Here is a 16,409-nt window from a genome sequence, read left to right on the forward strand (position 1 = left end):
CTGTCTACAACTAGAACTAATGCAGTTGTTTGTCTTACTAACTGCCTACACTTTGCGGTTAATATATAATTGTTGTCGTGTGATTGCTTAATCACGTGTAGCTTATAAACTGCACTTTATGATCACTGTAGTTACTTGTTGGTGGACTGGAGAATTCAATGGTTATTGTATGCATTGTAAACTTTGTTATGATTACCTATCTTATTCTGTTACTCGGTTTACAATGCTTGTCGGCTTGGTGGAGTTAGTTACTCCCTACTTGTAGAGTTAGTTAGAGACTGTTATAGTTGCTTACTTTGCTTGTTTAGCACATTTGTCCGTTGCTACTTTGCTTTACTGGAGTTTTGCTTGCCATATTCGACAACATGTATGGATAGCTCTGCTAGTTTTGTTTCTCATGTTTAGCAGAGCAATTATCTTGCTTATTGCAGTCTTTGTTTCTCCTTGTCTTTTGTACGCCTACTAGTTTTTCGCGAAACTGACCCATTTCATGGGTAGGTGGTGGACAGGTTGAGACAACTTGTGATGACACGATGACGTGATGAGTTTAAGACAAGACCCTTTCCCTGACGTTACGCTTCAGAGGACATTTTGATAAATATAGTATAGAGCTTCTTTGAAAGCCTCTCTTTTGTTTTAACCTTGAATTATTAAAACTGTGTTACCGAATCTTCATTTCCTTTTTTTAATAAATATATTTGAGTTGCAAAACGGTTTGTAAAATGGAAGCTTGCACTGTAATGCGCCCAAGGTTCAGGGACTTGCTATTTCAAACATGATTTTTCGCTGAACTTCTGTTTCAAACTTTGATAAATGATCGATTTCAAAACTTTCAACATTTTTCATAAAAGGTTTCAAGTCCAGGATTTTGGGGCGTTACAGACACCTTATGTTACTTTTTATACCTCCAAGATATAAGTGAATTGCCTAGTAACACACAATAACCTGTAGTTAAAATACAATCATTAGGGTTGCCTCCCAAATCTGAATCAGTATAAGCAATTACATCTAGAGATAAAGAGGAGGATAAGAAAAACCCTTTAGTTATAGTGCCCTTTAAATATCTAACAATTCTCATAACAGTTGCTATGTGAACTGAAGTAAACACACATTGAAATTGACTTGCGTTGTAAATTGCATATGCTATGTTGGGTCGAGTGATGGATAAATATGTGAGAGACTCAGTTAGTTGACGGTAGGGAGCAGGATCCTCTAATGGAGTGCCATGATTGACTCTTATTTACACATTGAGTACCTCAGGGGTATCTGCTACCTTTTCATTCGTTAAACCTCACCTAGCAATTATGTTAGATGCTAGTTTCATTTGAGAAAGCACATATCCTCTTGGGGAGTATACAACCTCAAAACCTAAAAAATACCTCAGAAAACCGAGGTTAGACATATCAAAATTTCTTTTAAGAACACTTTTAACCTCATCAATACCGTTTATATCACTACCAATGATAATCATATCATCAACATACAATAATAAAACAATTATACATGTTCTTGTATTTCTAATAAAAAGAGTTGTGTCAGTATCTATGTTGTAAGTATCATACTATGCAATATGATACATATCGTTACTTTGGGCCTAATCAATACGATACACACCCGTATCGAGATGCAGGTGTGTATTGTACTTGTATGGTATGATACACCCCGATACAGGGTGTATCTTATGATACACAATTAGTGCATTTTATGTTGCACTCAATTAGTTTTTTTTAAAATATATAAGAAGACTCCTTAAGGTGAGTTTGTGTTCACTCCTAAAGAACTTGAGAGTGATTTATAGCTTGATTTCTTGCAAGAAGTCTTCATTTTTGTTTGAACTTAAAAAAATTAGTTATGTAAAATTTTTAAGTATTGAGAAACACTTGAGGATTTTGTTTCTGTTTATGTAAACATGCACTATTATGGATCTTATGACTTATTAGCTTAGTGTTGTTGTTTATTATTTCATAATTTATGTTTTTCTTATGAGATATGCATGTGGTTCATAGCGGCTCATGGAGACATAAATGCTTCGGATGTGATTTTTGTAATGAATTATGAAGAATTACAAATACAAAGTGCAAAAACACATATAAGTCCAAGAATGTCAATTACAAAGAAGATAAACAAACACACAAGTGCATAAACAAAAGTTCACTAAGGGATAATACCAAAAGCTAATAAAAAGAAATATTATTGAAGAGAATGGAAAAGGAATAATAGAAATAAGGGGGATCACTCCCCTATTTATATACAAACACAAAAGGGGGAGTGTCCATGGGGAGCTCTCCTTTATAAAGTCGTCGTGGATCTCCCAACGATCATATTTATGATTGTTAGGGCCCCAATAACTCTATGGAGTGGGGCCCTAATGATAAAAAAAGGGGAAAAATAAGAAAAAGAAGAAAATAGTTGTTTCTAATAAACAACTATTATTATATATAAAAAGACAAAAATGCTCCTATTAGGCAAACTGTTACAATATATATATATATATATATATATATATATATATATATATATATATATATTAACACTCCCCTTCAAACTTTACAGGCAAATGACAGAAAGTTTGTTAAGGAGAAAGAAAAATCAAGGAGAAGGAAGTTATTGAAGTGCCTTCGATATTTGGTTAAGTGTGTCTTTAATATCTCCTCAATTTTTGCTTGTTTCTTCTTTCTTAAGTGTGATTTCTTCAACGAAAGCAATTTTACCTTCAAGCTTTCGACGTACCAGTCTAATGTGTCTCGATTCATTACAATGGTGGCAAATAACACCCTTCCTATATCCACTATTATAGCTAGACCCATTATTATAGTTATTTTGTTTTACAAAGTGGGGAGGCTTATAGGCCTTTACATTTGAACCCGGCCTACTAACGACCAACACATCATCATTCTTATTGGTCATGCCAAGACGAGTTTCTTCTTGACATACGTCGATCAGAGCATCTCCAAGATACATAGCTTTGGCTCTATGAAGAAGAGCCCAAAGAGGGGACAAAATGCTAAAATAATCCTGGACACACATGTCCCCTTGCTTAGTAGATCTAATCTTGTCTTAACAAAAATATTGTCTAACAAGATTCTTTTGGGTATACATACTCTTAAGAAAGAACCAAACTTCATTGGCTCTTCTAAATTTAGCAATGTTAACACATATTTTTATGTCAACATTGTTCATAAACCATGCCAAAATTTTGGCATTGTTACTTTCCCAATCCTCTACCTTTGTTTGATGTTCATTGATGACTTTAACTCAATCATCTCCAACAAGAGCTTTCTCAACACCTTCTTCAACCTTGATGAGCTTTAACGATGGTTCAAGAAAAGTTTCCATCACGAAACCCCAAAGTTTCTTTCCTCTAAGATGATTTTTCATGGCCGATGCTCACATCAACTAGTTGGATCCATTGGGTTTGAAGGAGAGCTCCACTCTTGATTCATGCTCCATGATGAAAAGAAATAGATAAAGACGAAAAAGTGATATGCACATTTGTCACGATCTTTAATCACCATAAGTAGTACTTCCAAGATCAAGAGAACCCAATGTGCTCTGATACCATGTAATGAAGTATGCAGAATTATAAAAACAAAGTGCAAAAGCACATATAAGTCCAAGACTGAACAATTTCAAAGAAGATAGACAAGCACACAAGTGCATAAACAAAAATCCACTAAGGGACAATACCAAAAGCTAATAAAAAGAAATATTATTGGAGCGAATGAAAAAGGAATAATAAAAATAAGGGGGATCACTCCCCTATTTATATACAAACACGAGGGGGGAGTTCATTGGGAGCTCCCCTTCATAGAGTCGTTGGGGAGCTCCCAATGGTTATATTTATGACCGTTAGGGCCCCAAAGACTATGGAGTGGGGCCCAACGATAAGAAAAAGATAAAATTAAAAAAGGAAAAAGAAAAAGAAGAAAATAGTTGTTTCTAATAAACAACTATTGTTATATATAAAAAGACAAAAATGCCCCTATCAAGCAAACTGTTACAATGTATATATATATATATATATATATTATAGCTGAATTTTGTGCAATTCATCATTGTTTCATGTGATATGATTTTTTTAGAATTTTTTTCTAGTTTTTTCTGATTTTTCAGAATTTTTTATTTAAAATTTACGATATTTTACGATATGATATAATATTACTTTGGGCCCGACCGATATGGGTAATGATACAATACTTACAACCTTGGTCAATATAACATGAAACAAATCCATTACCAATAATAACTTTCCTAAAATAATCATACCAGGCCTTAGGGGCTGCTTAAGATCATAAAGAGTTTTTTAAAGTTTAAGAACCTTATCCTTTTCAATATCAAACCCGTCCATGTACACTTGTTCATTAAGATCCCCATTAAGAAATGCATTTTTGATGCCTAATTAGTAAATTAAACATTTCTTAATCGAGGTTGTCACTCTAAGAGTCCTAACACATGTCATTCTACTTACAACTGCAACGGTTTCTTCGTAATAGATCTCATATTATTGAGCATATCCCTTGGCCACTAGCCTAGCTTTATACCTTTTTAAGGTTCCATCACTCTTAGTTTTTACTTTGAATACCCATCTACATCTTATATTTTTCTTTCCTAAGGGATGATTCACAATCTCTTAAGTTTTTGCTTTATGGAGGGCATCTAACTCAACTTTCATACCTTCTACCCAACGTGAGTAATCCTTGGCTTCTTTGTATGTAAATGGTTAAAAAAACATGAATTGCTAGGAAACAAGCTTTATATCTAGGAAAAAATGACTCATTGGACACAAATCTACTTAGGGCCTTAGATATACTATCCGATCTCCTAAAGTTTGTCACATCTATGGATTGATTTTGCATAAATTTATCAAGTGCACATGGATGTTTCTCATTATTATGTTGGGAATAGACCTTAAGCTCTCAAATATCATTGGTCTTATTAATATTATCTTTATTACCAACAATGTTTGGAGAGTCGACCAACATTTTGATTACAATCATTATCACCGTTACTCGGTTCAATAGTGTGATGTAATAATTATCAACATCATTCTCTCAAGAACTTCATCAATTGTAGATGGTTCATTCATTTTCTTAGTCTATAAATCAAACAAGAAAGAATAGTCTGTTAAAACATATGTAATAATACCATAATACCCGATAGGGGTATTATGGTCATTTCACAAAGTACCCCATAGGGGTACTTATTTTGTTTCTCGTATTTCACTATTTTTTATTTTTCTTTTTATTTTTATTTTTGTATTTTTTGGATACCGAAAAGGGGCCCCACAATGGAGTCGTTGGGGCCCCCAACGGTCACATATGTGACCGTTGGGGGCTCCCAACGACTCTATTGGGAGCCCCTTTGGTCTCCTCTTCTTATAAATAGGGGGAACCCCCCATGTATGTTGTATTGCTCTTGAGAGCTCCTCTTCAATAATAGTGATATTATTTTTCATGTGTGTAGCCTTTTTATAAGGCCCTTTGTATATCCCTTAGTGGATTTTCTCTCTTGTGCTTGTTGCATTTGTCCGTGTGGGACATAGTGAATGCTTTAGCATTCTTGGTTTCTTCCGCTTATTTCATTACATGGTATCAGAGCCATAAGATCTTCTAAAGGTAAAATCTTGTCTCTCTCTACTTCCTTTCTTTCTCACATCTTCCTTGTGTAGCAATGGAAGTCAAGATCGATCTATCATTCAAACTCAATGGAAAAAATTACATGATGTGGGCATCCGCAATGGAGAATAATCTCAAAGGCAAGAAGCTTTGGGGTTATGTAATGGGAACCGTTCCGGAACCCCAACTTAAGCTCACAAAGATGGAAGGAGATCAAGAGAAAGCACTTGAAGGCGATGCTCGTCTCAAGGCCATTGAAGATTATAATCATCAAATGGAAGATTGGGAGAGCAACCATGCAAAAATCCTTGCATGGTTTATGAATAATGTCGAACTTAAGGTATGTGCAAATATTGCAAAATTCCGCCAGGCAAATGAAGCTTGGTTTTTTATGAAGGGTATGTTTACCCAAAAGGATCTTGCAAGAGCTTATTTCTTGCAAGAAAAAGTAAGAACCACAAAACAAGGCGACATGAGCATACAAGATTACTATAGTGCTCTAAATCCTTTGTGGGATGAATTGGCTCTTTTAGAGCCTAAATGGGTATCTATGGAGGATGTGGTTCTAAGACAAAAACAAATGGAACAAGATAGATTGTTTCAATTTTTATTTGGGCTTCGTCCCGAATTTGAACAAGTGAGATCCTCACTTCTCCATAGATCCACGTTTCCTCCCTTAGAAGAAGCTATTGCCGAGATTACTCAAGAAGAGACTAGGCATAGCATGGGTAAAAGCATAGAGGAAGTTCTTGCCGTATCTAAACCCGGCAATCATGTTAAAACATACAAACCACCTCATTTTGGTAAGCAAGGGAGTGGTGGAAGAAAAATGATTATATGTCACCATTGTTATGAGCCGAGACATATTAAACCCGTTTGCCCAAAGCTAAATGGGGCATTCAAGCCAAAGGTGGCTTCCGTTGAAGAATCCACCACCAAAGAAGATGACGGCAAGAACGGGGATCTCAAAGACACTCTTGGACAAATTTCCTTGGCTCTTCAACAAATCTTAAAGGTCACTTCTTCCACCTCCGGTGCCGCCATTGCCTCATCATCACCTCCCGGTACGTACTCTTGGATTTTAGATTCCGGAGCTTCTTTTCACATGACCCCTCATGAAAATGCATTAACCAATGTGCACACCAATTCAAAAATGTCTTGTGTCTCTACGGCCGATGGAACTTTTATCAAAATAAATGGTGTTGGAACTCTTGATTCTAAAAATGTTCAAAATTTCCTTGTTCCAAAAGTTAGAATAGTTCCAAAATTAAATCTTAACCTCTTTTCCGTTTCTCAAATAGCCGACCATGGATGTGAAATATCTTTCTCATCCCAAGGGTGCTTTGTGCAGGATCTCCGGTCCGGGAAGCGGATTGGGCAAGGCCATAGGAAGGGAGACCTTTATTTTATGGATAATTTAATGCTTCCAAATACCTCATTTTGTACTTATGTCCAAGACAAAAATATTGAAACTTGGCATAAAAGGCTTGGACATCCAAGTTACTCTAAAATGTATCTTTTTCCTTTTGGACACAAGTTTTGTAAAGAAAAAGATATCAATTGCAAAGATTGCATTTTTGGCAAAATGAAGTCTACTCCTTTTCCTATTAGATCCTTTGTGACAACAAGACCTTTTGAATTGGTGCATTCCGATGTTTGGGGGCCATCTCCGGTTCTATCTAAAGGTGGTTATTCATATTATGTTACTTTTATTGATGATTATACTAGGTATGTATGGATTTATTTTCTTAACTTTAAATCGGAAGTTTTTAACTTCTTTAAAGAATTCCATGCAAAAATTCAAAATCAATTTCAAAGTCAAATATCCATTCTTAGATCCGATTCGGGTGGAGAATACTTATCAAATGATTTTCAAGCATATCTAAAACAACATGGCATTTGTCATCAAAAATCTTGCCCAAGAACTCTTCAACAAAACGGTCTAGCGGAAAGAAAACATAGGCATATTTTGGAAACCACTAGATCCTTACTCATTTCTAAAAATATTCATAAAAATTTTTGGGCCGAAGCCGTGTTAACCTCCACCTATTTAATCAATAGGATGCCATCTTCAAAATTGAATAATATCTCTCCTTATGAAAAACTTTTTAATATGACACCCGACTACAATCGTCTTCGGATTTTTGGGTGTAAATGCTTTGTTCTTTTACATAAAAGAGATAAATTGTCACCTAAAGCAATAGAATGTGTATTTTTAGGATATGGTGAAAATAAAAAAGGCTATAGATGCTTTGATCATAAAAACAATAAGTTATTTGTCTCTAAAGATGTAACCTTTTTAGGAGATGAAAATGGATTTGACATATTGGAAAAATCAAATGAAATTGATTATATGTTTATCAATGATCTTTTAGAAGATTCAAATGATGACTCTTTGAGTCATCCGGAAATTTTAGAAAATACTCATGATTCTCATGATGATGATGTATCACCAACTAATGGTGACAATCTCCAAGTATACACTCGGCGTGAGGAAGCCCAACCTATTAGTGCTTTAGAAAAATTCTTGCGGCTTAATGAACCCCTAGAAGAAACCTCCCTTAGGCGTTCTTTTAGAGAATCAATTCCACCTAATAGGTTTGTCTCATATGAAACTCTTTCACCTAAATATAGAGCTTGTCTAATAGCCTTGCATTCTTACTATGAACCCTCCCATTATAATCAAGCAAAAAGTATACCTCATTGGGTTGAAGCAATGAAAGTTGAACTAGATGCTTTAAATAAAGCTAAAACTTGGGAAATAGTTCACCTTCCTCCAAATAAGAAAGCTATAGGATGTCGATGGGTCTACAAAGTCAAAACAAAAAGTGATGGTTCCCTAGAGCGCTATAAAGCTAGATTAGTTGCTAAGGGATACTCACAAGAATATGGCATCGATTATGAGGAGACTTTTGCTCCCGTGGCTCGCATGACAAGCGTTAGAACTTTAATTGCGGTAGCATCATCTAAAAAATAGCCTATATTCCAATTAGATGTTAAAAATGCCTTTCTTAATGGTCAGTTGAATGAAGAAGTATATATGGATCCTCCGCCGGGAATCAGTGTTAACCAAGGTCAAACCCTTCGGTTATTAAAAGCCTTATATGGTCTTAAACAAGCCCCTAAGGCTTGGTATGATAGATTTAGTGCTATCATGTTACAATTGGGATTTCGCTCATGTTATACTGACACTGCTCTTTTTGTTAAAAATGCAGGTAATAGTATCATCATCCTTCTGCTTCATGTTGATGATATGATCATCACTGGCAATGATGAAAGCGGTATTCTTAAAGTTAAAAATATGTTAAAACATAATTTTGATATGTCTGATCTGGGTTTTCTCAGGTACTTTCTTGGCATAGAAGTTGCATACTCTCCTCGAGGGTATATACTGTCACAGATGAAGCTTGCTGCAGACATATGTTCCAAATCTGGGATTTCAGATGATAAAAAGGTGGAGACTCCCGAGGTTATCAATGCTAAACTACGACTGGAGGATGGAGTTCTGCTGGACGATCCTACGCCCTACAGGCAACTCATAGGCTCCCTCACCTATCTGACTATCACCAGGCCCGATATTGCTCATGCTGTGCACTCTGCAAGCCAATTTCAGCATGCTCCTACATCTGTGCATATGAGTGCTGTGCTCCGGATCATTCGATATATTAAAAATACTTTGACTAAAGGGCTATTCCTATCCTCAATCTCTTCCTTAGATTTACTAGCTTATACTGATGCTGACTGGGGAGGAAACCCAAATGATCGAATCTCAACTACTGGCTTTTGTGTATTCCTAGGAGATTCGCTAATTGCTTGGAGGTGCAAGAAACAGCAGAAAGTCTCATTGCCTTCTACTGAAGCAGAATACAGGGCTATGGCAACCACTACAATGGAGCTGGTGTGGCTTCGAAGTCTTCTTCAAGATATGAGAGTCGAAATTACCGGGGCTTCGAAGCTTTGTTGTGACAACAAAAGTGCTATCTACATTGCCAGCAACCACACTTTACATGAGAGGACGAAACATATTGAAATGGATTGTCATTATGTACGTGATGAATATCTTCGTGGGACAGTAACACTGCCATATGTCACTTCAGAATATCAACTTGCTGATTTCTTCACCAAAGCCCTGCCTGCTCCTCGCTTCTTGTTCCTCCTTGGCAAACTTTCGGTCATTCCCCCGTAAAGTTTGAGGGGGGGTGTTAAAACATATGTAATAATACCATAATACCCGATAGGGGTATTATGGTCATTTCACAAAGTACCCCATAGGGGTACTTATTTTGTTTCTCGTATTTCACTATTTTTTATTTTTCTTTTTATTTTTATTTTTGTATTTTTTGGATACCGAAAAGGGGCCCCACAATGGAGTCGTTGGGGCCCCCAACGGTCACATATGTGACCGTTGGGGGCTCCCAACGACTCTATTGGGAGCCCCTTTGATCTCCTCTTCTTATAAATAGGGGGAACCCCCCATGTATGTTGTATTGCTCTTGAGAGCTCCTCTTCAATAATAGTGATATTATTTTTCATGTGTGTAGCCTTTTTATAAGGCCCTTTGTATATCCCTTAGTGGATTTTCTCTCTTGTGCTTGTTGCATTTGTCCGTGTGGGACATAGTGAATGCTTTAGCATTCTTGGTTTATTCCGCTTATTTCATTACATAGTCATTATCTTTCTTAAGACCATTCTAATTTTCGAGAAAAGTTACATTTCTCGAAGTATAAAATTTTTCATTTTTTAAGCCACAACACCAATAACCTTTTTTATTTCCCTCATAACCAAGAAAGGCACATTCAATCGGTGTTGTGAGAGGCGAGGCGCACCCTCAAGGTACTGAGGCGTTGCTGTGATGCGCCCCTCATCAACCTCCGACCAGTTGTGACCACTGACCACCGGAGTTGCTGTGCTGCAGCTGCTGCTCAGTCTTCTCCGACCACCGGACGACCGACATATCCCTCGCTTCCGTACAGCTGGGCGCGTGGTCCTTCTCTTACTGCCTCCCCTCCCACCGCTTCACTTCCATACCAGTTGTGAGAGGCGAAGCGCAGGCTCAACGCCTCGCTTCGCGTCATCGCATTTAACAACCTTGCATTCAATGATTTTATGAGATAATTTATCATTTCTTTAACAAAGCACCAAACACTTACACTGAAGGTCTTTTAATCTTTTAAAATCTGGTTCAATACCAAAAAGTTTTTTTAAAGGAGAGAGATTTTCAAAGCGGAAGATGGCATTCTATTTATTAAATAGACCGTGGTGAGAGCGGCTTTGGCCCAAAAAATTTTGGAACATTTTTTAAATAAGTAATGTTCTAGTAGTCTCTATGATGTGTATTTTGTTGTGGGGTTCTTGGGCAAGATCTTTGATGAAAAATTCTATTTTCCTTTAAATAATACTTTAACTCATTTGATAAAAATTCACCTCCCTGATCCAAACGAAAGATATGTATGTTAGTTTGAAATTGATTTTTAATTAAATTATTAAATCTTTTAAAACAAGAGAATGTTTTAGATTTTTTCCTAAGAAAATAAACCCAAGTATACCTAGTAGAATCATCAATAAATATAACATAATAGGAGAATCCTTCTTTAGACATGACCGGAGTGGGTCTCCACACATCCGAGTGCATCAATTCAAAAGGTCTCTTACTTTTATAAGATCTAGAATAAAAACGAAGAGTTCTCATTTTTCCCATAACACAATCTTTGCATACAAGTTCTTTCTCATTACAATTTTTTTCCAAAAAAAGGAAAGAGACAAAGTTTAGATACACTTAGATGACCTAGTCTTTTATACCAAGTTTCTATATCCTTTTCTTGAGCATAGTTACAAAAAGAGTTTCTTAGAATATATAAAAAATTCATACAGTATAAATCTCCTCTTTTATGGCCTTCCCCCTGACTGACGATCTTGCACGAAACAAGCTTTAGATGAGAAGGAGATTTCATACCTATGATTGAAAATTTGAGAAGCGGATGGTAAGTTTAAATTTAATTTAGGAATAACTCTAACTTTTGAAACAAAGAAATTTTTGGAATCATTTTTCAAATCTCCAATCCTTGTAATTTCTAAAGAAGTGCCATCGACAGTAGAAACACTAGAAAACTCTTTATTGGTGCGACAATTAGATAGTAGAGAACCATTCGGTGTCATGTGAAAAGACGCCCCCAAGTCAAGGATCCAAGGTGACATATCCAGATGAGAAGAGGATGAGACTGTGACAACCGAGGTAGAAGTAGAAGTCTTCAAGTATTGTTGTAGAGCCGCGGCCAATTGTGCACTTGAGAGGTCTTTAAGCTCTCCACTTTTGTTGATTATTTTGGAAGAGTCTCTAACAGAGGCTACCTTCTTTAACTTGGGGCAAGCTGGCTTTTTGTGACCCGACTCATTGCAAAAGTGACAAATGATTTTTCTAGATTCTCCATTGTTTTGTTTTCCAAAATGTGAAAGTCTATATGCCTTGGTAGTGACACCAGGTTTGGAGGCAGCAAGAACGGTGTCACTCACTTTGTCTTCTTTCTCCTCTTTCAATCTCCCTTTCTCCATACTCAACTCGGTAAGAGTCTCATGGAGAGAATGAACTTTGGATTTATGGAGTAACATCATTCTTACTCCAAATTCGGGCCGTAGATCGTTGAGGAACATGAAGAATTCTTCCCTTTTGAGTTCTTGTCTAAGATGAAGATCCCTAGTGGTTTCCTATTTGGGCTCCAAGACAGCAAGTTCCCTCCATAGAAGGGTCATTTCGTTGTAGTAGTATTAGATGGATTTATCTCCTTTCTTTAAGGACATCATCCTCTTGTGAAGGTTCGACCAATGAGCCATGTCCTTCATAGTGTACATGTCTCTCAAGAATTTTCATGCTTCCTTGGCCACTTTGAATTGGGCCATACTATCAAGAATGAAAGCTTCTACACTACTCACAATCCATGCCAATATTTTAGCATTGTTCATCTGCCACTCCATGTGTCTCCTTTCAAATTCAAGAATGGCGATGACCTCCTCATCTTTTTGTAGGAACCTCAAGTTCCCATCCACAATTTTTTGTAAATGAAAGTTGAGGCTTCGGACAATCCCTCTCAATATATTTGATGAGGCCCTTGGATAAATATGTGATTCCCCATAGTAGAGGCCCAAGTGCAATAGTTAAAGCCATTCAACTTGATAGGCATGACAAACACATACTCCATGATGAGCAAGAGAGAGATTTGATGAAGACTCGAAGCTTTGGCACATACTCCAAGGATGAGCTCGATCACCACGAAGGTCCATCAATATAATCAAGAGCCTATTGGCTTTGATACCATGTAATGAAACTTGGAAAAGAGGTGCACATACACAAATCCACTATGGGAAAATGCGCATATGCCACTAAGGGCTAGAACAAGCACTAAAGAGCAAGCCACTAATGGGCTTAATACTCAATATAAAAAAATATATTTTTTATTAAATACAATAGCTTTGATACCATGTAATGAAACTTGGAAAAGAGGTGCACATACACAAATCCACTATGGGAAAATGCACAGAAGCCACTAAGGGCTAGAACAAGCACTCAAGAGCAAGCCACTAATGGGCTCAATATAAAAAATTATATTTTTTATTAAACACAATAATGCACAAGAGAGGCATACAACTCCATGGGAGGGATCCCATTTAAATAAGGGCTAGACCAACTAGCCGTTAGGCTAGACCAACGGCTAGAAATGGGACTGAAAAATAAAGAATAAGAAATAAAAACAAGAAAAAAAAATACAAAACAACCCCTAATGGTTAGAACCTATTACACCATGTACAATTACGAAAATGCCTCTTGAGGTCATGACCTATTACAAAATGATAAAGACACACACACACACACACACACACACACACACACACACACACACACATATATATATGTATTTTAACATGTATCCTCTGGTACTGGCCAACATATACTTGGTCTGGATTGTGCGTTGCAGGAGTGGGGTCTCCTCCTAACTCCATACCTGCTTCGCATCTTTTGTGGTGTTCTATTATGCTGCTCCTTTTTGACTGCTTCTTTGGATAACATCTTGTTACTCTGAATTCCTTCTATTGACAAATGTGCATTCTTTTAAGTCTAAAAGGAAAAGGCAGTGCATTATTTTTCAACAGCTTTGTATTAGGGTTGATTGCTGGCGAACCATTTTTATATTTCACTGAACTTTATAATCAAAGTATCCTTTCTCTACTCACCACATACACATGCATACATACTTTTTTAACAAAGTGTTATTGAAAAGATTTTACCTATAGAGACTATGGACCACTTGATCATTGGCTTGAAGCAACTAAATGTGCTTATTGATGTTCTGAACTAGGATATATATAGCTATTGATTTTTGAATCCTTATAAAAACCTGCTCACATGTCATAATTGGATTGTTCAAAAGCCGATTGCTACTAAACAAACCACTTAGATCACATCTGTAAGGTTAGATTTTAAAGCAAGTATCAAAAAAATGAAAAATTGACTTTCCACACTCTCCTACTGTTAGGAGGAACCAATCTCTCTCTCTCTCTATATATATATATATACGCACATACACACACACACACATATATATATATATATATATATATATGTGTGTGTGTGTGTGTGTGTGTGTGTGTGTGTGTGTGTGTGTGTGTAGAGAGTATATAGGGTAATCCAAAACTGATGTTCTCAATTTTGTATAAGCGATAGTCTGGGAAGTTGCTTTACATCTATCTAACTATTTTCTCTTGAAATTAGATATGGGCATTACCTTTTCGATAATGGAAGCTATGAGGAAGCCATGGAACAGTTTTTAGCATCTACAGTGGACATCACATATGTCCTCTATTTGTATCCATTTATACTTCTTCCGAAAACACTAGATGTTTCTGAATCTGGGGTGCTAGAGTCTCCTTCAGATGCTTCACTTCTTTCTAGGATGCCATCTGATGTGTCAGATGACATGGAAGGCTCTTCGCCTTCGAAAATTCTAGAGATGCCAGTGGAATCTGATGGTAAAGCAACATTGGAACAGAAGAAGATTAGCCATAATGCTCTTGTAGCTCTCATCAAGTTCTTGCAGAAAAAGAGAAACACTATAATTGAGAGGGCCACCTCGGAGGGGACAGAAGAGGCTGTTGCAGATGCTGTGCAGGGCAGTATTGCATCATTTGATTACTATCTGCCAAATCGTTCAAGAAAGGTGAAGAATTGGTTTCAGATTGCATTTAATTTTCCTTTCCTTTTTTTTTTTGCATGTTCATGATTGAGTTATTTCCAGTTGCCTTTTTATTGGTCTTGTAGGTTACTATGTGTTGGCTGTCTGTTTCACTTTTCCCCCCCTCTTCTGAATGTACCTTTAATTCTAGGCTTTGTCACTTGGGTATGAGTGCAGGTACGGATGAGGAGGGTACGACACGGCAATTTCAAAAATTGTGGGTACGGGGACACAACTATATATATATTAAATATCACATAAATACAAAATAAACTGATTATAATCTAAATATATATGCTATATCTAAAATATATATTATATACTGCAAATATAGTTATAAACTGAAAATATAATAAATTGAATACAAACTTGTATGTACGGGCATGTCAACACGGGTACGGAGGGCAAAATGGAATGTCTGTGTGACATAGATTGTAGGATAAAGCAGAGAAGTGGAAGAATGGCATATGTTTATTAATTAAAGCAAAGTCAATGGCTACCCTGCCAACCCTCCTTTTTTTCTTTCCCTTTTATAATTCTTTTCCTTTGGTGTGATTTAGCAGTTGCTAGAGCAATAAATGAACTTTATAATTTAAACAAATTTCTGGTGCTTTAATAAACACTGTACTTTAGGTGCCATACAGTGGGGATCCACATCTTGAAGAACTTGATGCTCTTTTGTGGAGGGTGAGAAAAAGAATATATAAAGTGGTGTCAAAAGCAATATTGTTGAAAATTGGCTTACTGTGGAACTCCTATATGACACATTTTTATGAGATTACCAGCAGGAGCCTTAGTTGTCAAAAGCACTAGTCAAAGCCTAGTCGGAAGACCCTTAAAAGGACTAATCGAGGCTTAGGCGGGACTAGTCGGCCTAGGCGGGACCAAAAAAATAAAACATCAAGAAAAGCAAAATTTTTACAATAAATAGTTAAATTTAGTAACAAACATATGATTGTAATTATGGATGAAGTGTGTAATTCAGTGTGACATGTCACAAAATTCATGAAATTGCATAATATTGAACATACACCAAAACTTAGAGCACACCGTTCGATTACTCTAATACATACATATATATATATGTATATTCAGATAAATAGATAGATAGATAGATAGATAGATATAGAAAGAGAATGAGGATTATCCTGCCCTTGTTTTGTTAGGTCACTGTTAGGACCCTAAAAAAAATCATAGTTTTTAGATGTTTTATACTTGATCTTAACCGTTAGATGTGTTTATGATTGTTGTTGAATTGAGAACATCTAATTGATTAAGCATCTTTATGCTCACATGTGTATTTTAAAGAGATAAAAAAATCATTGGTTGATATCATACTAAAATTTTATGATTTCACATTTTTTATATCAAATCAATTTGAAACAAATCTTGTTTCTCAATAAACAAGTATTGATAAACACATCTAATTGTTCAAATTGAGCATAAAACACCTAAAACTTTGATATTTGGAGGGTCTTAATGGTGACGTAAAGAAAAAAAGGATAGGATGAATCCCGTTGTCATATACATATATGGGTTAATATAACATTAAACTAGTTGTATTTAACATTAA

The 16,409-nt window shown here is 36.2% G+C and overlaps 1 protein-coding gene across 1 annotated transcript in view; it reads left to right on the top strand.

The window, feature by feature from the left end:
• The window catches only part of EMB2754 (Vacuolar sorting protein 39), a 78,428-nt gene that overhangs the window by 39,752 nt on the left and 22,267 nt on the right, over positions 1–16,409 (top strand). The window contains exon 6 of the mRNA XM_089981667.1: positions 14,377–14,821. Coding sequence (XP_089837793.1) covers positions 14,377–14,821 — 445 coding nt within the window. The remainder of the gene's footprint in view (positions 1–14,376; positions 14,822–16,409) is intronic.

This window comes from Nuphar pumila, chromosome 11, assembly GCF_984573655.1.
Source record: "Nuphar pumila chromosome 11, dmNupPumi1.hap1.1, whole genome shotgun sequence".
NCBI classification, from domain to species: domain Eukaryota; kingdom Viridiplantae; phylum Streptophyta; class Magnoliopsida; order Nymphaeales; family Nymphaeaceae; genus Nuphar; species Nuphar pumila.